Below are 24,034 nucleotides of genomic sequence, written 5' to 3' on the forward strand. Positions count from 1 at the left end.
CCCCTCGATTGAGAGGCCTCTTGCAATGAATGTAAATAATGAAACATTATAACAAATCCAAGGACATAAAGTTCGACCCTATGACCAAAGTAGAGTCAAACAAAACTTATGCTAATACATATGTACTTTGGACCAAAGGTTAAAGCTTTGCAATCAACAACATTTATTTCCTTCTTCCAATACAACACAAAACTTTAACAGAAGGCGGAGTCAATCCGGAGAAGCAATTTGCTTGTGTTGGGGACGCCGTAACAAAAACACATCACACATAACAATACAATCAAATTTCATAAACAATAAACCAAGATCGTGAGCTACAATGTAAATGGGAATACAATTTTGATTTGTAATTCAAGGCAACATAGGCAAAAGAAAAATGGATTTCAACCAATCAAGAGTTATACGGTAATGAATCGTAACAAAATCGCATATTTCTTCAAGATGTGAAAATATTTCCAAGGAGGAAGCATATTCCAAGCTGCCGAACAGACCATTCCAAAGTTTAGGGCCAGAATAATGAATATTATGCTGAAAAGACACAGTTCTATGCTTATGGAGATGAATACAAGACATTGATCTGGTAGTACACCGGTGAATATCATAGTTAAAAAAAAACAAAAAACCTTTTTACAGCCATTTTTCCCTGCTGTGCAGGGGTTAGGCTTTTTCTTGAGGCAATGTTTTATGGCCGGATGCCCTTCCTGACGCCAACCCTGGTCGCCTCTTACGACACACAGGGATATGGTATACCTATTCTAACTGGGGCATACACCGGGACCAGTACACTGGTACTCATTTCACCGACCTCAGATGGATGACAGGCTGAGTCAACCCCCTGGTGTTAATTCAGCAGCCAACGGATATTGAACTCAGGACCCTGGGATCCCAAGCCGCCACCCTAACCACTAAGCCAACACCAGGCTGAATATCATAATTAACTAGAGTAATTTGACTGCGCGCAGTCGACGGGTATGCCTCCGCTCTCCCGCACAAACACTTGAGTATTGACATATTTGACCCTTGACCTTTACCATATCTGGCCCAAAATCTAATCAGTGAATTGCCCTGCCTAACTTTGCCTTTGTACCAAGTTTGATGAAATTCTGTCCAATATTTGAGTCAGGGCATAAACAGTAAAATTTCAGAGTTTGACCTTGACCTTTATCACATCTGGCTCAAAATCTAATCACTTAATTGCCCCGTTTTACTTTACCTTTTTACCAAGTTTGATGAAATTCTACAATTTGCTTCTTGAGTTATCGCGTAAACGAAAATCCGGACAGACGGACAACCCGGAAACATAATACCTCCGGCACCCTTGGTGCGGAGGCATAAAAATCAACAGATTACGTAAATGACCTGTCTATTCACACATTTATACATAAAAATACCTTGTTGTTGATGTGTGAGATCGAAGAGTTTTAGTAACTTTCGATAATAAAAAAATTGATCGGTTTGAGATCCAGGTGGCATCCCACATATTATTGAAATGTTTTTTTTTCTGTAAAACAAATAATTTATTTAGATTCGACTGAAATGTTTTACCCCGTACAAGAGTATAATATGATAAATAAGGAAGTACAAGGGAACAGTACAACAGTCGGAGTACATTTTGGGGAGAAATCACTTCAGTCTTGAAATAATACTTTGGAAACGTTCTTTTCAAGTTCACGAATATGGAATTGCCATGACAATTGACTGTCAATATAAACACCGATAAATTTCGTCCTTTCAACTCGTGGTATTATTTCATTATTCACCAGGATCTTAACTTGGTCTAAATCTCAAGTTTCTTTTTTTTCCGACAAATTATATAATTACATTTTTTTTTTGCATTAACAGATCGTCCATTTGCTCAAAATCATTCACACATTTATAAAAGTTTTTCATTGACAATAGTCCTTTATGAATCAAGGTTATTATCACAATCCAAAACATGTCTCATCAGTATATAAAACAAAAGAAAATTAACTTAGAGATGTGAATGTCATTAATATATGAGGTAAACAATAATGGACCCAGAAGAGAACCTTGATGAACTCCACCAGTAATCTCACAATCGGATAAAGGAGATCGATACTTTGTGTACTGAATGCAGCTATCTAAACTTGTAAACCAATCATAAGCGACCAAGACGGGCTCTCAGTAGAGCGCATACCTCCACCACACAATGCTTGATCCAGTAAAACATAACAGGCCCGATACATTTGTGAAATATCATTCTACATGTTTTTTTTTTTTGGCCCGATCTCTCAATGGTGAAGAATCACTCTCAAAATTTAAAAAAATTCTCGCAAACAGATCCAGATTCGGATCTTCACCAAAATGGAATCAATTCGTCCTTGCAACACACCCATCCTGTCCACCAAATTTCGTCCGAATCAGTTCACAACTTTTTGAGATATCGTGCTATATATCATTTTTGCCCTATCTTTCAATGGTGAAGAATCACTTTTAAAATTCTCGCAGTCGGATCCAGATCTTCATGAAAATCTAATCAGTTCATCCTTGTCACACATTCCAACCTGTCCACGAAATTTCATCTGGATCCATGCACAACTTTTTGAGATATCCTGCACACAAAGACAGACAGACAGAAAGGGGTGAAAACATAACCTCCTTCACCTTCGGTGGTGGAGGTAATAATTCAAAGGGTAATAATCGAAACAGAACATGAGGTAAAACTAATCTAATTTTGAGGTGCCTCCACACAGACTTTAATACAGACAAGGCAACAGAATAATAAAAGAAAAGTCCCTCCTTTATCCCGGCACTAAGCTGTGTGTCCAGGCGTGAGTTTTGGTCACTTGGTCACCAAACCGCTTCGTCACTGTGGGGGAAAATGCGCCCAAATTGGCACCCAGCCGCTCTCTGGGCACGAAAACGTACAGGAGGCAATCCGAGCAGCGATACTCAACACCAGGGCTCAGAAACCGCCGTACAACTTTTTCGCGATTGCACTTGACACCGCTGTTCTCTGCAGAATGGTGCCATCTCTTTCCCCGCTTCGAGGCTGGTCTCACATGACCCACCCAACAGTCAATGGCCAGCATCTTGCTCCACCACGCGAGCCAATTCGCCTCAGCACGAACACAAGAATTGTGCAGCCTTCTTCACCATGTCGAGGGAAAGCCAGTCGTAATGCCCTTCTCTTCAAACCACTATCTCTGCCTCCTCGCTTTTGCCCCATCCTCCTTCGTGTCCAGCTCCGAACCCAACTCGCCTGCACTCTGACGTCACGCCCATCAATTATCCACTCCCGGGGGCGTGGTTTGTTAGTAGTCATCCCTGGAGGCAGGGTTTCTTGCCTGCTTGGATGTGCAGCTCGGTTGTTGTTGTTTTAAGGATGTGATCCCTTTTTATTGCCAGTCTTGAAATGCAAAAACGTAGGAGAAGGTCACAGGGGGCAATCACATACTGGGAGAAATTATCCTGAGACCCTACCGAATTAACACAGCACCACCCACTGTGTGGTGACACACAACACTTCAGCTGACAGTTTCCTTTCTTAATTTACATTGAAATGTCTCCTACACGTCCACGGGCCACGCTACTCTATACAGTCCTATCTTTCCAATGAAATTCCTCTATCTACCCCACAAACATAACAATAATTAACAATATTACAAATTTCCACCTCTGTTGTGGGGTATAAATACAACAAATTTGGGTGAAGAGCATGAAGGTAATAGTCAAAATTAACCTTGCTAGGTGGACTCCTGTTATTTAACGATGGACCGACAGTATTTGCAGAAAGAAATCATTAAATTAATCAGCTGTTTGTTGTGCATTATTCATCATGACCACATTACAATTAATTTTAATTTTTGAGTCCTCTTTTCTTTTCTTATTTGTAATAGTATTTATTATAGACCAGGTTGACTTCATTTGGTTTATATTGAAATAATTTATTTTCATAATATTCCAGTTTTACTTTTCGTATTAATGCATTGACTTTATTTGTAAAGTTTTTTTTTATTAATTTCAATTTGTTAAATGTCGTTGGTTTATGCACAAATATTTTTTAAAAATCTATTTTTATACGTTTCATGGTCATACAAAAACACACATCCCAATCATGAATGGTCGGCCAGACAATCAACTTTTTCAATTTGTAAACTAGTGTTGAGAGGAGAAACCATCAACATGTGGGTCATCAGCACGAATAGTAAGGCAGAAAATAAAGACACCAGAGGGTTGCCTTTGACCCATCTGTCTGTTGCTCTCGGCCAGGTTGTGAAAACCGAAATGCAGAATGAAGTCGAGATGTTTGGAGCACAACTCGGCTGTTGTGGACTCCGGACAGTGTGCCACGTAGCAATTTTGGCAGCAGTCTCACTTTTGGCACCCCTTTCATACCCCTTCAGCTTCTCCACTAAATCAGCTCACTCACAAGCATAGTGAAGGTTTTAGAGTGAGTGTTACCTTCTCCTTGGTTGACTGCCATCCAAGGCTAACAAGCTGCACCTCAGTCATTGGAATATTCAAACTACAGCAACACGGTAAGGAGAACTATCAGCACTTATCTGTCGAACAATTAATACTTCTTTAACAGTCCCAATTATTCCTACCTTCTTGTAGGGTTGGATGGGGAACGTTGCTTTTTTTTTGGCGCAAGCCTTTGACGAACTGGCTGACCAGGCTTGACGTTCATTTGATGATGAAAGGAATTTCTCAATGACAATTCATGCACTCTTCATGGATACCTTGGGTTTTTAATGTCTCCCAACGAATGCTAGCAAACTGAGAACCAAATTTAACATCCATCTCAGGGATAGTGCACACAATGACGCCTCACCCTGCATGCAAAACATGAAATGAGTGCTTTTAGTTGGATTGGGATTCAAATTACAGACAAGACAGCTGAGGTGAGTGCACATTCATCCTTCCAACCTCTGATATATATATATATATATATATATATATATATATATATATATATATATATATATATATATATATATATATATACATATACATATACACATATACATATACACGAGGTGTGTTCAAAAAGTATCCAACCTTAATTTTTCGTGCGTAAACAAATGAAGCTAAGGTTTGGTGCACGTATGTAGGCAATCCTAATTCGTATGCGTGAATATTTTCCCGCCTGCAGAAGCTGTCAGTCGCCGACAGACCGCCAATGAGTGAGGAAGTGTAAGTGAGCGCCGTCGGATCACTATGGTCTCATCGCCAGTGATCACCGTGTTGAAGAAGTTGGGATCGCTGTTCACAGTCTCCAGCATGTCCTGTGAGATCTCCAAACGGAGTTGCTTCTGCTCGATCGTTAGCAGCTTTGGCACGAACTTCGCTGAGATTCTCCTTAAGCCCAAATCCTCAGTCACAATGGAATGAACGGATCCAATGCTGACGCCCGCCTCGTCTGCAAGTTCTCTGATCGTGATTCGACGATCCTGCATCAGCAGGGTCCTCACTTGGTCAATGACGATCTCATTTCGGGATGTTGAGGGCCTACCAGAACGTGCTTCACTTTCCACTGATGTGCGACCATCTTTGAAGCGGTTGTACCACTCTTTTATCTGTGTGGTGCCCATTGCTTCGTTCCCGAAGGCCTGTTGAATCTTGCCGATCGTTTCCACTTGGGAATCACCAAGCTTTACACAAAATTTGATGCAGTAGCGTTGTTCAAGTTTTTCCGTCATTTTGTCAAAAACGAAAATCCGACGGCGTTCACTTACACTTCCTCACTCATCGGCGGTCTGTCGGTGACTGACAGCTTCTGCAGGCGGGAAAATATTCACGCATACGAATTAGGATCGCCTACTTACGTGCACCAAACCACGCCTCCCTGGCATCATTTGTTTACGCACGAAAAATTAAGGTTGGATTCTTTTTGAACACACCTCCTATACATACATACATATACAGGGTAGCCCGAAAGTTACCCTGATAAATTTCTCGCACTTCCCTCCGTCCCTTCCGCTCTGCCCTTGCCCCCTCACCCGTTATGGTATGCGGAAACACTGACTCAGAAGAATGAAGGAGCACATACACATACAATGACAAATTAATTATTGTAAGTACTGTGCAATAAAACCTGTATATTAAAAGATTTCAAGAACAATGCTTCACTGGGAAGGGGTAAAGTGATTTTCAGGCCACTATATATATATATATAAATATATATATATATATATATATATATATATATATATATGTACTAGCGATACCCGTGCACATGCACGGGATAGCAGTACAACATAGCTGGTAGCAGACGACAGACCGTACACGGAGAATGACAAAAATACGCATTGTGCAAAATGCAAGTGGTACTATGGAACGCCAAGACTTCCCAAACATTGTCGGCATGTCCGCTAAGTACCACAGCAATTTCATTGGGATCATGTGACGGCGAGCCGAGTTTTTAGTGTGCAAGCTTGCTATTATAAGAGATATATATATGTATATATATATATATATATATATATATATATATATATATATATATATATATATTGTTGTGGTTACCAGATTCGCAAACCACCATTCAGGTCCCTTAGGTGAGGTATCTCGGTAAGTGCATGTGTAGTTAGGCCCAAACCCGTTGTCTAGTGGGAATACATGTCATTTATGCGAGCTGCGACTCTTCAGGATAGCCGTTTTTCTTTTACTATCTTTATTTTGGACCAATCGCCACCATCACAACCACAACATCAACCACCGACCACAACCACCGCTTCACCACAACCGCCACGACCTTTACCGTCACAACTCGCCACCATCGCATCACCGTCATCTCGCGCCACTCATGGGCACCGATGCTGGACTCGTGTAGGGCGCACGTTGAACAGCGTGTACAAAATCACGGATTTTCTGCTTCAAAAACGGATCGAAAACGACACACGCCCACTTTTTGCCGTCCAATCGGTGAGCGAGGGGCGAATTGGCCCCACCCCAGGGCGATCGATATATGCAAATTTGTGGATCAAAAAGCCTTCACGCCCACTTTTTCTCGGGCCAATGGGGAGCGAGGTGAAAGGTCAAAGGGAGGGGGTCAAAGGCGAAGTTGCGGGGGGATAAAAGGACGGTGTTCGTCAGTCAAAGGAGTAGTAAAGGTCGGAACGAGGCGAAGGAGTCGGAACAGAGAGTCAAGACTTCGCGGGCGGTGGAGCTGCTCGTCGTGTGCGTTGAAGTCGGAACGGAGGGGACGAGCTGTGGAGAGGCGGCGAGGGCGGACGAGGGGGTGCTCGCGTCGTGCAGGGAGCTGCACCCCTGGGAGGCCGACAGCGCGACCTGGCCGAGGTGGAGACGCTCGTCGCATATAATAAAGATCCTCTATGCCCCGAGCATCAGCAAACCCCCTCCTGTTTCCCCCCGCGCTGAGATAGTGCGACCAAGGGGGCCCCGTTCCCACCCCCTGCCAGGCACTGTCCACGAGGCCCGCGGGTTGCGGGGCCATCGCCGCTCCGCGTCTCATCACCAAACGGGTAGGCCCGACCAGGTCTCGGCCCCAGGCCTACCTCATTCTTGAGGGTATTTCTTTTCCTTGGTTTTGGGTATGTGTTGTCGGCGCCGTCTGTGAAGTAGAATTGTATAAGTGTTGCCGTGTGCTCGGTAGTCGGTATTAGCTCTGCACTGTGTTTTCACTTTTATGTTTGCTTTTTGTGTAAATGGAATTGTGTTTTCTTTTTTGTGTGCATTTGGTGGAATTGTATTTGTGTGCTTTCCGTTCGTCGCGAATAAATGTGCTTTATTGTTGAACTGTTTCCCGCTTCGCTTCGTCTTTTTCCCCATTGAACCCCCATCTTGCTTCACGTAAAGGGTTGGTAGTGGGCTGAGTACGCCCGATAATTAATCGAACCGTCGAGGTCGACGATAACACCGCTCGGTTATTCTGATAGTCGGAACGGGTCGCTTAAGTGGCCCGTGTCCGAAGTCGACCTGCGGCGAGGTGCGATCGCCCGGTCTACCCTCCGCGTGGGTACTTAGGTAGTTCGAATTTGGCGAGCAACCCTATCCCACGCGGGGGCTGATTGGCTCGATCGCGGTGAGACCGAAAGGTCCACCCGTGACTGGTTCCCGGCGTTAGTCCGAGAGGGTCACGACTGGATTGTCCGTCCGGTGGGCGACGTGCCGCGATTCGAGTTACGTGGCCGTCAGCACGCCGGCGGGCGCGAAGACCGCAACAATATATATATATATATACACATATATATATATATACACACACATCTTCTTCTTCTTCTTTCGGCTGCTCCCGTTTTGGGTCGCCACAGCGGATCATCCATATGATCCGCATCGTGATTTGGCACGTTTTACGCCGGATGCCCTTCCTGACGCAACCCTGGTCGCCTCTTGCGACACAGGGATCTGGTACACCTATTTTAACCGGGGTATACACCGGCCCAGTACACTGGTGCTCATTTTGCCGACCTCGGAAGGATGACAGGCTGAGTCAACCCCCTGGTGTATTAATTCAGTGGCCCAACGGGGCTTGAACTCGGGACCTTTTGGATCCCAAGCCGCTGCACTAACCACTGCGCCAACACCAGGCTCCTATATATATATATATATACATATACATATATACATATATACACACATATACATATACATATACATATACATATATATATATATATATATATATATATATATATATATATATATATATACATATACATATACATATACATATACATATACATATACATATACATACACCTATACAGAAACATATATATATATATCATGCAAGAATGGAAGCAACAAAGACCGAGAACCGGAAAACTCAGACTTTCATCCTCCTGCACAGGTACTGATCGCACCACACCCCATTGATCCAGTGAATCCATGACTCCTCAGGCCCGACCCAGACGTCTACTGACCTTTGGCTCACAGCCAGCGGAGATCAGAATATCACTGCCAAGGTAGGTGAATTTCTCCGTGATCACATCCTCACAACAAACAGGTACAGACAAGAAAGCAGCAACCAAGATGTCATGGAAAGCCTGGATCTTAGTTTTGACCCAGGAAATCTGTAATCCCAGCAGCTCAGACACCTCATTCAGCACCTCGAGGGCCCCCAAAAGAATATCCAGTCACCACAAAGATAAATGCATCGTCTGCAAAATCAAGCTCAGAGATCATGACACCCCCCCCCCCCCCAAAAAAAAAAAAATGCACCGCAGAATGATCTCTCTGACATTCCGCCAGAATCAAATCCACCGAAAAGTGTGGTGGCCAGTACACACACCTGACGAACTCCAGTGACAACTGGAAATAAGTCTGGGATGGAACCACCACACCTCACAGCACTCTCTGTACTAGAGTCTGCACCACAAAGACCAAGAATCCTCCAGAAGGTATCCCGATTCACTGAATCATGACTGATTCACTGAATCAAACACTTTGCGGAGATCAACATCGGCTGCGAGCAGCCCCTGCTGATACTCTCGTCTGCGTTTGGTGAGGACCCAAGGAGCAGGGATGCGGTCAATTGTTGACTTATTTGGTGTAATGCTTGACTGCTATGGGAGCTGCCCAAGCAGATGGTGGCGAACCCCATCAATAACAAGTGGAAGTCCATGCATTGCATGTCGAGCCATTGTGTAATTATGATGGAACATAGATGCGAAAACAGGAATCCGTATCTTGGACAAGGTTTTGACAAAATAGTGTGGTGGGATTAAATCCTGCGGGATTTGACAATCACAGCGGGATGTACATGGGCCCGGCGTTCTCTCCTCCCTCCACACCCTTCTTCACCGCGGGACATACAGGGAACACCATACTCCGACTCAGAGTCATAAACGCGGCGGCGATGCCACAGGTCCGCCGGACCCTTCACCGCATAAACACTATTCAGCTCATCTCCATCCTGTTCGGATGTTACGTCATTCATGACATGACGTAACGCTGTGACGTAGGGTAGACGGACAATGAAAAGGAGACTGTGACGTAGGGTAGACAGACAGCACACCAAAATTTTGCCCCTCATCCCAGTGCTTCGTCGATACTCGACACGCAATTATCCAAGCAAAGACCTTGCCCAGCACTGACAGCAGCGTCACCCCTCAGTAGTTGTTGCAGTCTTGGTGATCACCCTTCCCTTAGTAGAGTGACAAGAAAGCCCCTCTTCCAGTCAGTTGGGATGATACCTGTGTTCCAAACACAACACAGAACTGCATGCAACAACATGACGACAGAATTTCCACCAGCCTTGAGAAGTTCAACATGGATGCCACAGATCCCAGGAGCTTTACCCCATATCAACCGGTTCACCGCAGCCTGTGTTTCCTAAATGAAAGTGGATCACAGTTGATTGGAATGTCAGCAATAGGAGTGGTAACAATCCCTGACATCCAACTCAACAGCTGGTGGGTTAGCCTGGTACAGCCGCTCAAAGTAACCGGCTCATTGGGCCTTCACTTCGGTCTCCTCTGTCAAGAGCCCACCACCCTCTGCTCTCACTGCAATACATTAGAGGGATGGGCTTAGAACAACGCAATGCATGAATTCCCCTGTAAGCAGGATGAGAATCACTTGATCACCGGTGATGCTCTACCCCCTTACAGATTCCTCGCACGTCGGCCTCCTTGTTCACCCTCTGCACATGTATGGTTTTACACCTCAACACCATGAACAGCTCAGCTCTGCCATTAAGCCTGGTCTTGCAACACTGATCAATGGTATCCAGTGTCCCTTGAGACAAAATTCTCCTTCAGCCTACAGTGGGTTCCAAGACATCCACAGGCAACATCAAGGATGGTCATATGGAAGGCACTCCACAACTCTTCAGGATTCCCAAAGCACCCAGACCCACCAAATCCCCACTCAGCCTGTTCGCAAACTCCAAAGCTTCACTCTCATGCATGAGCTTGTAAACATGCAGCCGGGGCTGGAATGGTACCATTCTCTTGGCTTCAAACTGCAACTTCAGGGTTGCTACAAGCCTATGGTTCGTAATAAGATGAGCACTCCGGTAGACCCTGCAATTCTGGATCATCCTCCAGTGACCATCAAAAAGCACATGGTCAATCTCCTTTGCCCCATCACCAGCGTTGGAATGCCAAGTCAAGCGATGAGCCAGTGGGTGCTGAAACCATGAACCAGCCAACCGAAGTCCATGACTTCTTGCAAAGTCAATGAACTTAGTGCAATTCTGGTTCACATTTCCAGACCCATGGGGACCAACACACGTCTCCTAACCATCCCAATCTTTTCCAGTCGATGCATTGAAATCCCCCAAGGCTCGAAGCATATCTCGCCTGGGGCATTGATCAACTACAGACTTGAGTGCGGCATTGAATGCATCCTTCACAGAAATCACTTGCTTTAGTCAGAGCATATCCAGAGACCAGGGAAACGACACCAAAGGAGTGACAAATCCTTAGTCTTATAATACGCTCATTGACTGGTGTTACCTCAATTATCATGGGAGTCAGCTTATTGGACACAGCTGCAGCAACTCCTTGGGCAAGGTGACCATCACAGTGACCAGACCAATAGTAGATGTAACCACCCGCAATGATCTCGCCACTTTCCCTGGAGTTTGGAAGGTGAAATAAAATAAAACTAAAGATCAAATTAAAAGAACGATTAACATAACGGGATGATTACAATGAATAAAGCAACAGGACAAGCAAACGAGTTCAAGAGAGAATTTGAAAATATTTTCAGTGGCTACAATGCAATGTTTCCTTAAAAAAGAAGAAAGCAGCACCCAGAATGCTCTCTTTCGCTTTTTCCAGAAGGTTGAAAGGCCTCAAGCTGATGAACCTACAGCATCAACTCCATCACCAGGAAGTTCAAAGAAGAATCCAGCATGTCCTTTCATGGAGTTGTCAGACATGGAGGAAGGGGTAAACAACCCTGAGCCTCTGTCTAATTATCAACAACACCGTGGATCCCCACACCACGGCAGGATGGCTGAGAGGTATGCACACTTGCTCAAAGCTGTCTAGCCTGGCTTTGAATATCGACCCAGCTCCAAAGTGTCATCCCCGTGTTTTATAGGTAGGGTGATTAATCAATAGATGTGCTGTCCCTCAGATGGAAATTAAACTGGGCATCGCATTTGCCAGAATTAGTTGGTGGACATCAAAGATCCCTTCATGGTGTCCTTTGTGAAGAGTAGGGAAGCAATCTCCTGTATCCTGGCCAAATTCCAAATTCCTGCTCTAACCTACAGGGGATACTGCGTCAGCAGCACAGTCACACCCTCAGTTAGTGATGCTAGTCGCAGCCTTGTGCTGCACAGGAAAAAATAAGATGACCCAGACCCCTTTGTATCGTATTTTATTGCAATAATATTTTAATTAATTTACTCTTTTGAAAAAATAAAAATAAAAAATAAAAAAAAAAGTGCCCCTCACTTCTCTCACCTCTGTCTCTGTCTCTCGGTATTCCCATCAGTGAAGCAACGGGTTCACAGGCAAAAGTACCCATAGGTGGCACATACTATCACTGCTAAACACAACCAAAATTCTCCTTTGTAATAACTGGTCAATGGATCAAAGTACAAAGTGGAGGCCCCACACACCTTCGATGCGGCCTCGTGGCGCTGTGCAGTGCCTCGGTGTTATCCGGGCCACCTGCTGAAAATGTGAATTTTTTTTTCCACGAGATCGCATTGTTATACCTTTTTGTACAATCTGCTTTCATTATATTCTACTCTGACTCTGACTCTCTCCGTCTCTCTCGTCAGTGAAGCGACAGGTGGTATTTGTTAGTAATAATTAAATCAAAAACCCTGGCAATGTCCCTGTGCTTGCTTGACTATTCTCCCACCCTACCCCAATGGTATTAAACATTGGTTTTGTATCAAAGACGATTAATAACCCGATAGATTAAATTAACGGGATGTGGTTAAAGCACAGGCATCATGGGCCTCCTCGTCCTGTGTCAAACTTTCACGAGTCTTACATTTCCTTGTCGGGTTATGCCTGTGATGAAAACCCCCATTGTTGGTCAATAAGAACCGCACACCACAGAGAGGAATCGATTCAGGAGCCCCGATGATGCAGATCGTGGTATATTATACATAACTTTTCATATAACCAAGTGCAGTCATCGGATCACAATGGAAAAAAAAATAATCATAGGCAGGAAATAGTTTGACCGATTCCACCGACACCACAGAGCATTGTGGAGATGGGGGAGACGGAGACCTCATGCATTTTGGGTAAAAAAAAAATCGAGTTGCTGAAGGTTCTTCATCTGGGACTTTGACAGGATTAAATCAATTTGTGTGACGTTTCCTTTTTCCCTCTTTTTTGAAACACACATTTAATGGCCAATCAGACAAGGATTCTTCTTTCACCATTTTCCTGCAATCCCTTAAACTGTCTTCTTCAATCACATCAAGCATAATTTCTGCTTTTGTTCTCTCTTTATTCTTCTTTTTCTTCTTCTTTTTCTTCAATAGCACATCACCACCCTCATTGCCAGAGTCTTTCTCCTCTTCCACCTTTATCTCAGAAATGGCAATGGGATGAGCATCGTCCACACAAATTTGCTTCTTCTTCTTCGTCTTCTTCTTCTTCTTTTTTATGTGCTCTGAATGAACAGCTTCTTTCACGGCCTCACGAGATATTTTTCTTTCCTTTGTACAACCTGGTGAAGGTGAAGTATGATGGGCTTGCTCTTCCAATTCAACAATCCCAAAAGGCCAAAACCTTTGTTTAAGACCAGATGGCAGTTTTGGCACAGGTGAAGGTGGGATGGGGTGTTGAACAGTGCTGCTCAATCTGCCATCAACCTCGGCGATTGTGATATTTCCACAGAACGATCCCGTCGGTAGTAAACCGGATGTTTTTGTCGATGGCAGCAGCAGAGAAAGCCCTGGTGGTTCCTTTTCCACCATTACCTTGTATGTACCATGTCCGGATTGCACACTCGTGACTTCCTCAGCACCAAGTTCGAATTTACATCCTGTTAGCCTAATGGGGATAAAGGGGTGGAAGAAAAACAAGGGATAGGAAAACAAATAGATTGGTGTTGAACAATCACAATTTTAAGATGAAAAGCCATTTATTTATTTTATTCCGAATAATTTTACAACCAGCCTTCAAAATTGGCACAAGTAAACAGTTTCTTTTTGAAAGATAAATGTACCGATGTTACTGGAGATGTGCCAAAATGAATTGAGGATCAACTAGAAAATAAAATTGACGCGAATGCATCAATGGATATGCCTCCTCCCACATTCGCTGTCAACCCCATACTGTCCAACCGTCACAATTTGGGCGTGAGTCATAATTTGACGTTACACGCCCCGCTTCTCGACTGACCGCTGAAATGTCCCACTTTCACACGAGAAATTGACAAAAGTATAGAAGCAGCGAAATATCGATTTATTGTCGAATCCCACAACTCACTCATTTCCGCAAACAAAACGACTTTTAAATTTTTTTTGAACAGGATCCAAGGCTGTAATGGAGCTGAATACACACGACATAAATGCAGACGAATACAAGACACACAAAACAAGACTATATTAGATGAATATTGGAGAATACTTGTCGGATGTATGCAGTGAAATCTGAAGTAAGGAATGTTAATGACCGGATATATCACCTTTTTGTGTAAAGAAAGGTGAGATAGAGAGTCACCAATCAGAGATGACGATTCGAGTCGGCGACTTAGACTTGTCACAAATTTCGTGACTTGCAACTCGACTTGAGACTTGGCCTTAAGGACTTGAGCCTTTTTTTTGTAAATACAACGTCGAGGCTCGTATGAGAACGAACACACAGAACGTTCAACAAGGGGAGGAGATAAGTGGGGTGGGAGAGAGAAGGACAAAACAGTAGCAGATCTGTGGAAGGGGGAGGGATGGGGTGGGGTACACAGGAGAAACAAGATGGACACAACAGGGACTTTCAGGTCCTTGCACAACAGGGACTTTCAGGAAGGAAAGCAGGGAATTTGAAGAAGGTGAGTTTGGGATGGATTAACGGGGGGAGAAAAGATCGTAGTTTTGGATGGGGGTAGTGATGAACAGCTGTTTTGAAGACTTGGAAGGAAGAGTGGGATTGAAGAGTGTGTGGGAGTTTGTTCCGAAGGTGGGGAAAAAAGAGGAATGAAAGAGTGAAGGTGAGCAGTGATTCTTGGTTTTGGTAGTTTTACCAGAAGGGGGTTGCTGGTGGACCCTAAGCATCCTTATGGATATGGGGAGGGGGGGAGACATATCACAGCCATAGAAAAGAGGGGGGGTGGGGAGACCAGAGAGGAGATGGCATAAGACAAAAAGACCACTGACCTGCCTGCAGTGAGAGAGTGAGAGGCCCAAACACTCAACCTCATTGTGGGAGATACCAATGATCCTAAAAGCCTTGGTTTCCACAGCGTGAAGCTGAGAAATGTGAGAGGCTGGAACACCAGCACAGATGGGATATCAGTACTCCATCAGGCTGCGGAAAAAAGCTTTGTATGTGGTCAGGAGCTCAGGTGTGTCAAGGGAGGACTTTGCAAGACGGAGTATTTCCAGTCGGTGACTGGCTTTGAAGGCCAGCTTGGAAATGTGGCTTTCTCAGGAAAGATCATGGCAGATAGACCCAAAAGCTTGAATGAAAAGAATTCTTCAAGAGGATTTATTTTTTTTTGTATACCTTGTCGAGGCTCGTATGAGAGCTAACACACAACACACATCAAGGGGGGCATGAGACAGGAGGGGAGGGAGTGGGAAGGACAAAATAGTGGGGAGCAGAGACATTTGGAGATCTGTGGAAGGGAGAGGGATGTGACGGGGAACATGGGGAACAGAAGATGGACATTACAGGGACTTTCAGGAAGGAAAGCAGGGAATTTGAAGGAGGTGGGCTTGGGTGGATTATCGGGGGTAGAAATGAGAAAGGATTAATGAGAAAGTAATGAGGGGGGGTGGGTTCCAGATGGTGCTTTCACATTGTGAGAGTGTGAACTTTGTCCGGATTGAAAGACATGTTCCACGTGTTGGACCAGTTTGTGATTTTATCCGGATCTGCAGAGAGCGAAAAAGAAGCAGCTTGCCGGTCTGAGGGATGAGATGGTACGGCAGAGGGTGGAGTCATCAGCAAAGAGAGAAAGAGGATTTTCCAGAGAGTCAGAGAGATCATTGATGAAAAGCAGAAAAAGAACAGGGCCAAGAACGCTGCTTTGAGGAACTCCAGCCTGGACAGGAGGAGGAGATGAAAGAACTCCATTTAGGGCCACACGTTGACTGTGACAGGAAAGGAAATCTGCGAGCCATGAGAGGAGATGGCCTTGGATACCATTGGAAGAGAGTTTGGTGAGCAGGGCAGGGTGCCAGACCATGTCGAAAGCATGCCATACGTCTCGGTAGATGGCTCTGATTTCATGTCTGGCATTAAGGATCTATATCCTTTGTTGGGAGAGAAGAAGCAGCATATCCAGGGTAGAGTGATCTGGTCTAAATCCAAATTGATGATCGGAAATTAAGCCATTGGAGAAGAGGAAGGATTTAATGTCTGAAGCGATGATGGATTTCATAACCTTGCTGATGATTGGGAGAAGGCTGATTGGTTTGTAATTATAGGGATCTGTTTTTGCACCTTTTTTATGCAGGGCGGTAATGTTTGCTGATTTCCAAGCAGATGGCAGATGACCTTGAGCATATGAGAGGGTGAATAGAACAGAGAGATAGTGAGAAAGAGCAGCAGAGCAGGTTTTGGGACACGAGGGCTGATGCCGTCTGGACCGGTTGCAGAATCTGAGTCGAGGTTTGACAGCAAGCTCTACACTTTATCAGAAGAAAAGGACACAGAGTCCAGCAACAGCTGGGTGTGACTGGGTGAGGTGGGTACAGAAAGCAATGGGTTCGGGACAACATTTAGAAGCAAAAACAGACTTTAGGCCTTCAGCCTTTTCACGTGCAGTGTCAGCTGTGTGGCCATTTGAAGTAAGGGACGTGATGGAGTGGGAACATACACCAGAAACAGACTTAACTACATGCCACCAGGATTTGGAGGAGGGAGACAAGTTTCAGAGTTCATACATGAGATGAGAAAGATGTTGTTTCCTGGCTCTCCTCAGGGTAGACACACACTTCTTCCGAGCTTTATGGAAGGAACTGAGATTGCCTTCAGTTGGATTTGCCCTCCATGACGTGAAGGCAAGTTGTTTCAGGACAACTGCCTCACCACAAGCTTCAGTGTACAATGGACGGGAGGAAGGATAGGACAACTGAAGACGAGATGGGATAAATCTGTGCATGAGAGACAGCAAGTTTCTTTGAAAGAATTCCCAGGATGAGTCGACATCAGAGAAAGAAGAGATGGAAGACCAGTCTCGAAGCTTGATGGCTGCTTGAAGACCCTGCCAGTTGGCCCGAGTGAAATGCCAGACTTGATGGCGCTGAGGTGGTTCTCCAATAACAGCCAGAGAGATGTTTACTTTGACAAGCACGTGGTCAGATGAACTGATTGGAGCGGAGGCAGAACATCAGATATTTTCAGGGGAATTGGACAAAATCAAATCCAGAAGAGATAGAGTACCGTTGGTTGAGATCCAGGTCGGGAAGTTGACAGATTGTGTCAGTTCCAATGAGTTGCAGAAGTCTTTTGCTGAAGTGCCATGGCAGGTAAAAGAGGTTCCCACACCCAGCCAACTGGCATGATGACAACTGAAGTCACTACATATGAGGAAGAGAGAGCTTGGATGAGAGGATAGAAGTTGGTCCATGATTTCAGAGAGAGATGTCAATGGAGTCATCACTGTTTGGTGCACTGTACAACACACATGTAAACATGAGGTGGGGGTGGAGGGGAAGCCATAATCAGAGGCATTCCTGGGCGTGTAGGGGAGTGAGGGCAGTGCAAGGTATTCCTCGGGTGTGGGACTTGACTTGAGACTTGACCTTGTAGACATTTTGACAATGATGATGAATGAATGAACACTATATCAAAATAAATATATCTCAGCGATGTGTTTGTGACTAATTTTCATTCGATTTCTGGAAGGATATCATTATATTTATAAACAAAGACCACCGGAGTCGCATGCCAACGGGACCACGATCTCAGGAAATAGATCACGCCGAGCTTAAAAAAAGCTATTAGTTGTACACCACCCAAGGTGGTGGACGTTAAAGACCCCACGGTGTCCTTCACAAAGATCAGGTGAGCTATTGCCGGCACGGTGAACAAATTAAATTCCTGCCCTAACCAGCAGAGGGCACTGCATCAGCGGCACAGCCACGCTCCCAGCCAATGATGCTGCCCCGCAGGCTTGTGCTGCACACGAACGAGGGAGGAGGAATATGGTTTTGAAAGTTTCACCAGTTTGTGACAGAATGCAACTCGCTCGGACAACATTAACAGTGTCAATCTTCATGTTCTTGAACAGTACCTGCTGCCCAAGTAACTTATTTTTCAATTTCTGCACCTCGTCTTTCTGCGCTTGCCCCCAAAATGTGTTGTCGGTGGCATGATTTGAGTCGACTTGAGGTCATCATGATCAGACGCAGCTTCGCAATGATCGCAGGCTAGTGTTGACTGAACGGGTGACATCACTAGACTAACAGAAAGAGGCCATGGCGAGACTGTGTGTTCCATTCAGTATGATCACCACGTCGTGACAGCACAGTGCAGGCTTCATTGAATATCATTTATGAATCACTCCCTGGGCAACACAAAAACACGTCATTGGACGCATGCCTCCCATGGGCTGTGGGTTGCCCATGTCTACTCCAGGCCGTCCTAGTTCATTATGGTCAGATATTTATGACATACCAGTATACACATAGTGGGGATGGGAAAGGGGGGCTAAGAGGAGAAGGGATGGGGGGATGATAGGAGAGAGAAGGAATGGTAGAAGAATGAAGGAGGATGCGGAGGGAAGCAAAACAATTTTGAAAGATAGAACTAAGGAGAGGAAAGGGACATGTATAGAGCATATAGAAAGGGGGTTTGGGGAGGGTATTAAACACCATATTTTGGGAAGAAAGTACAAACAGAAGGCCCATTGACAATGGACTGTCTGATCAACTATCCCAGTCACATTGCATCATGTACTGTACCACATACAGAGTTGGGTCAAAGGTGGCCGGAGTCTTGATGAGCCATAGTTCTGTGTCCGCACATGCAGAACCAGCAAGTTTATCAGCAGAAAAGTCTCTTAGAGCCTCACAGGTAGTCAACTCAAAGCCTTCTGGACACTCAAACTGTGTGCACATCTTTGGGTGGCCAGAAACTGTAGGAAAAAAACCAAACAAATTGCCTAAAAAGGCCTGAACGATGATGATCATTTTGCAACAAAGATTCATATACAAGTGTTTGAAAGCAATAAATGGTGTGTAATTAGGTAGTACCACCAACATATATCTTCATGTGAGTTATACAAACCTAGTGATTTCATTGGTTGAGGCAGTGTTGAACTTCAGAAGAGTAGTACAGTATAGAGTTTAAAATTCGACCCCACAAGATATCGAATGTGTTAATCCAAAACAGTTTGCTTTGTATATGCCGTGGGTGCAAAGAGTTGGTGGGAGGAGTTATAAACAATAAATACAAGCTTCAATATGCCCTGCATTGGCTTGGTGGTTAGGGTGGCGGGCTTGGGATCCTAGGGTCCTGAGTTTGAGCCCTGTGGCTGCTGAATCAACACTAGGTGGGGTTGACTCAGCCTGTCATCCTTCCGAGGTCAGCGAAATGAGCATCAGCATACTGGTAATAGGGGAACAGCATCAATCATCATCAGTCCCTTACCAATGATGCAACAAGCAGCACAAGGCTGCACGCGAGAGTGAGTGTGTCTGAGTTCAAGTCCTGTTGGCCGCTGAATTAACACCAGGGGGTTAACTCAGGCAGTCATCCTTCCGAGGTCGGTGAAATGAGGACCAGTGTAGCAGCCAAAAGGCTGCACATGAAGGGAAGGGGTATTGACGGAGTTATTAAATCTGGTATTGGTCTGGCACAGGCATGATAGGCCCAATGGCCTCCTCCCCTCTGCATTAATTCCTGATTAACCTCACCTCCACTCACCCAACCCACTAACCAACCATGCATCCCAAGTGAGTATACCCTCCCAACCTTTGGCTGCTTCACTAACTGGGTCGGACCATATGTAGGTGTAGAGTCCCCCCTCCATGTACAGTACTAGGAGCAAGAACGCAACAAAGTGGGGGTTGGGGTGGCATAGGCAGGGGCTGAGCCCGCAACACTTCACCAGGAGCACTTTATTCTGGATAAGCAATGAAAATAAGAGTAAAATATACACCTCAGTATCGATAAACATCTTCAAAGTCTCTTTTTACCGATTCTGGCCATGTTATACATCCAAATAGAGTTGTCCACACAAAGTGGATCACCGAAAGGATCGAAACGTAAACGTCGTAACAGCCATCGGCGGTGTAAACGATGCGTCTGTTAAATACGTCACTGAAATTCACCGGAAGTCATTTTTATTCCCGTTTATCATCAAAACGTAACATTTGGATTAATGTAGCAATTCAGAAAATACTACTCAATCATTCTCCTGCTGACGGGGTTTTGGAAAACGATTATATTCCGTTTGGATTGCGGAAACCGGTCACATGACCAGTGAGTCATCAATCAAAACGTCTGAACGAGTTAAGTCATTAAAATATATATATATATATATATATATATATATATATATATATATATATATATATATATATATATATATATATATATATATATCGGGTTTATTTAGTCTGGGCGCGACTCCCTTCACGTCTATGATTATCCCGCCCCCCCCTGCCCCCCCGGAGGGAGGGAGCGGGATATTGTAATCATCTGGTTTGTTTGTCTGTCTGTCTGTTAGCAACTTTATGGCAAAAGGGCTTTAGCAAAGGCTATCAAATTTAATAAACAGGTGGGCAATGAACCTTGGACGACCCCATTAACTTTTGGGTCCAATTGGATCAAAGGTCAAGGTCAAGGTCACGAAAAGATAAAAATGGTTTTTCGCTCATAACTTCGTCAAAAATGATCCGATTTACTTCAAACTAAGCTTATAGTGAACCTTATTCTATTTGTCATTTATAATCCTACCCATTCCTATAGTGAAAAATGCATATTTGTGAAGATCGGTAGGGTCCAAAGTTTTGGGGGTCATGGTCATGGGTCAAAATTACAAATTTTCCATTATAAAACAAAAAAGTGGTGCCAGTCACAACAAATCCCACCCATTTAAGGCATAAAGTTATTTTGGGGATCAAATTTAAATTTGATATATTCTTAACCTGAATGTTGATTATAAGGAATAGAATAAGGAATATTTTAGTCTTAATTTGAAGTCAATTAAACCATTTTTGACGAAGTTATGAGCGAAAAAGATTGACCTTTTCGTGACATTTGACCTAATTGGACCCAAAAGTTAATGGGGTCGTCCGAGGTTCATTACCCACCTGTGGATACAATTTGACAGTGTTTGAGCCAGCCGTTTTCCCGTAACCATGTTTTAGTTTTAATGGAAAATTTGTAATTTTGACCGATGACCATGACCCCCAAAACTTCAGACCCTACCAATCTTCACAAATATGCATTTCTCACTATAGGAATGGGTAGGCTTATAAGTGACAAATAGAATAAGGTTCATGAAAAGCTTAGTTTGAAGTAAATCAGATCATTTTTGACGAAGTTATGAGCGAAAAACGATTTTGATCTTTTCGTGACATTGACCTTGACCTTTGATCCAATTGGACCCAACAGTTAATGGGGTCGTACAAGGTTCATTGCCCACCTGTGGATTAAATTTGACAGTGTTTGCTAAAGCCGTTTTGCTGTAAAGTTCCTAACAGACAGACAGACAAACAAACAAGCCGGTAGGTGGACATGGGTAGTCGACTACCCAATAGAACCTGACGCGATGGGCCCGTTCGATGGGGAATGACCTGAGGATTAAGCACAATAAAATTCATGATTCTAGCTTCAAGGGTTAATGCTGCAGATTGTTTTTTCGTTAAAATACCCCCACATTTAGAGGTTTTTCGGCCGTTGCTAGGCAACGGAGGGGTCCATAGCAACGGTTCTTTCTCACACATAACTAGGACATACCATGAACCTACCATACCAGTTTCATGTTCATCTGACTCATAGTCTCTGAGATATAACGAAGTTCGTTTTTTTTTTATTGTTTTCGACCAGGGTTCATTCAAAGTCTATCTTCTCCGACAGTTTTCATAGGATCCGGTTGGAAATTTTTGACAATATGGCTGAATGTACTGCCCACAGTCGCTTGTGGCCCAATTTTTGAAAAAAATTTTTTTTTATAATTTTTCTAAAATTTCAAAGTCCTGTCAGTCGCTCGTGGCCTGATTTTTGAAAAAAGAATTTTTTTATAATTTTTCTAAAATTTCAAAGTCCCGTTGCAAGGCAACGGTGGTGTCCATAGCAACGGTTCTCATTTGCACACAACTCGGTCAGGGTAGGAACCTACCAACCGAGTTTAATCTAAATCGCCATTTTAAATACTGATAATAAGGGTAGAACAAATCTCCCAAAAAAATTTTTTTTGACTTTTTTTTTTTTCCCGACGAGATAGACAACCCAACAAACAGACAAACCGGGCGATTACAATATCCCGTTCCCTCCCTCCGGGGGGCGGGATAAAAAGGTAAGGAATATGCGAGTTTACAATGGAAGACATATATCAAGTCCATTATTGGCTTTCATTTGACACCATGACCTTTGACCTTACGTGGCCTTGAAAGGTCAAAATCATTTTACGCTCATAACTTCGTCGAAAATGGTTTAATTGACTTCAAACTAAGACTAAAATATTCCTTATAATCAACATTCAGGTTAAGGATGTATCAAATTTAAATTTGATCCCCAAAATAACTTTATGCCTTAAATGGGCGGGATTTGTTGTGACTGGCACCACTTGTGATTTGAAAAACCGTTTTTATTCCGTTCAGGGCGCCTTTCGACGATTACACACACTCGCGTGAACGAGCTCCGGGACGGTCATTGCGTATGTAAGTAAATAACATGAAGAAAACAAGGAGCGATTCACATGGACAGAATCTCAACCTCAATATATATATTATATCTCGATATCTCTCTCTCTCTCTCTCTCTCTCTCTCTCTCAATATCTCTCAAAATCTCTCTCTCTCTCAATCTCTCTCTCTCTCAATCTCTCTCTCTCTCTCAATCTCTCTCTCTCTCTCAATCTCTCTCTCTCTCTCAATCTCTCTCTCTCTCTCAATCTCTCTCTCTCTCTCAATCTCTCTCTCTCTCTCAATCTCTCTCTCTCTCTCTCTCTCAATCTCTCTCTCTCTCTCAATCTCTCTCTCTCTCTCAATCTCTCTCTCAATCTCAATCTCTCTCTCTCTCAATCTCTCTCTCTCTCTCTCTCTCTCTCTCTCTCTCTCTCTCTCTCTCTCTCTCGTTCTCTCTCTCTCTCTCTCTCTCTCTCTCTCTCTCTCTCTCTCTCTCTCTCTCTCTCTCTCTCTCTCTCTCTCTCTCTCTCTCTCTCTCTCTCTCTCTCTCTCTCTCTCTCTCTCTCTCTCTCTCTCTCTCTCTCTCTCTCTCTCTCTCTCTCTCTCACCAGATCCTTCCGGCAGCGCAGACGAAGAGCGTTCTCGTAACGGATCTGTTTCTTCATCCTCGCTCACGGACAGATCGTGCGTTTTCCCGTCACTCTTCACCTTGCGCGCCATCATGCTCCCTTCACCGCGTCACGTGCAGCATCTGACGCTGCGATCCTCGGCAACACGTGCACGTGTCACCTCTGACCTGTAGTCACGTGCTCCACTGCCGAAAGCCCTTTTCCAGTGGTTACATTTCACACGTACGAATTTTTACACCTTACCTCATCGTGACATACTGCATATAGAAAGCTTATATTTAATATCCGTAAAACTACGCCGGAAGTGCGCTCTTTATTTTATTTTTACTTCCGTCGTCAACAACAATAACAACAACAATTGTTTCTGAATTGCAGGCACTTCAAACATACATTACAGTATCGACATTTACACCACTGAGCTGTATCCTTTACTATAATTCAAGGACCGGTGTTTGTTTATTTGTCGCGCTACTATATTATCGGCTGATTACATACAAACGTGCCACACAGGATCAGCATGACCCCGAA

General features: G+C 44.1%; 1 protein-coding gene and 2 long non-coding RNA genes across 5 annotated transcripts in view; 1 reads left to right on the forward strand and 2 right to left on the reverse strand.

Moving 5' to 3' along the window:
• LOC147012390 (uncharacterized) overlaps nt 1–24,034 on the forward strand; it is a 45,813-nt gene that overhangs the window by 12,811 nt on the left and 8,968 nt on the right. The window contains exons 1-2 of one of the 3 annotated variants that reach the window (XR_015051596.1): nt 4,364–4,502; nt 11,718–11,902. The exons of the other annotated variants lie outside the window; for them this stretch is intronic. This is a non-coding gene — a long non-coding RNA (uncharacterized LOC147012390). Of the gene's footprint in view, nt 1–4,363; nt 4,503–11,717; nt 11,903–24,034 lie in introns of those variants that run through there. 3 annotated transcript variants of the gene reach the window in all.
• LOC147012391 (uncharacterized) lies at nt 140–4,883 on the reverse strand. Its single transcript, XR_015051597.1, has 2 exons — nt 4,572–4,883; nt 140–2,573 (listed from the first exon to the last, which is right to left on the reverse strand). It is a non-coding gene; the product is annotated as an uncharacterized LOC147012391 (long non-coding RNA).
• On the reverse strand, nt 12,248–23,792 carry POLR1G (RNA polymerase I subunit G). Its single transcript, XM_085856503.1, has 3 exons — nt 23,486–23,792; nt 18,993–19,158; nt 12,248–13,907 (listed from the first exon to the last, which is right to left on the reverse strand). The coding sequence occupies exons 1-3, from the start codon at nt 23,598–23,600 to the stop codon at nt 13,208–13,210; spliced, it is 981 nt and encodes a 326-aa protein (XP_085712629.1). The 5' UTR covers nt 23,601–23,792; the 3' UTR covers nt 12,248–13,207.

This window comes from Eptatretus burgeri, chromosome 15, assembly GCF_056783735.1.
Source record: "Eptatretus burgeri isolate ZD-2024b chromosome 15, Ebu_testis_v1, whole genome shotgun sequence".
Classification (NCBI taxonomy): Eukaryota; Metazoa; Chordata; class Myxini; order Myxiniformes; family Myxinidae; genus Eptatretus; species Eptatretus burgeri.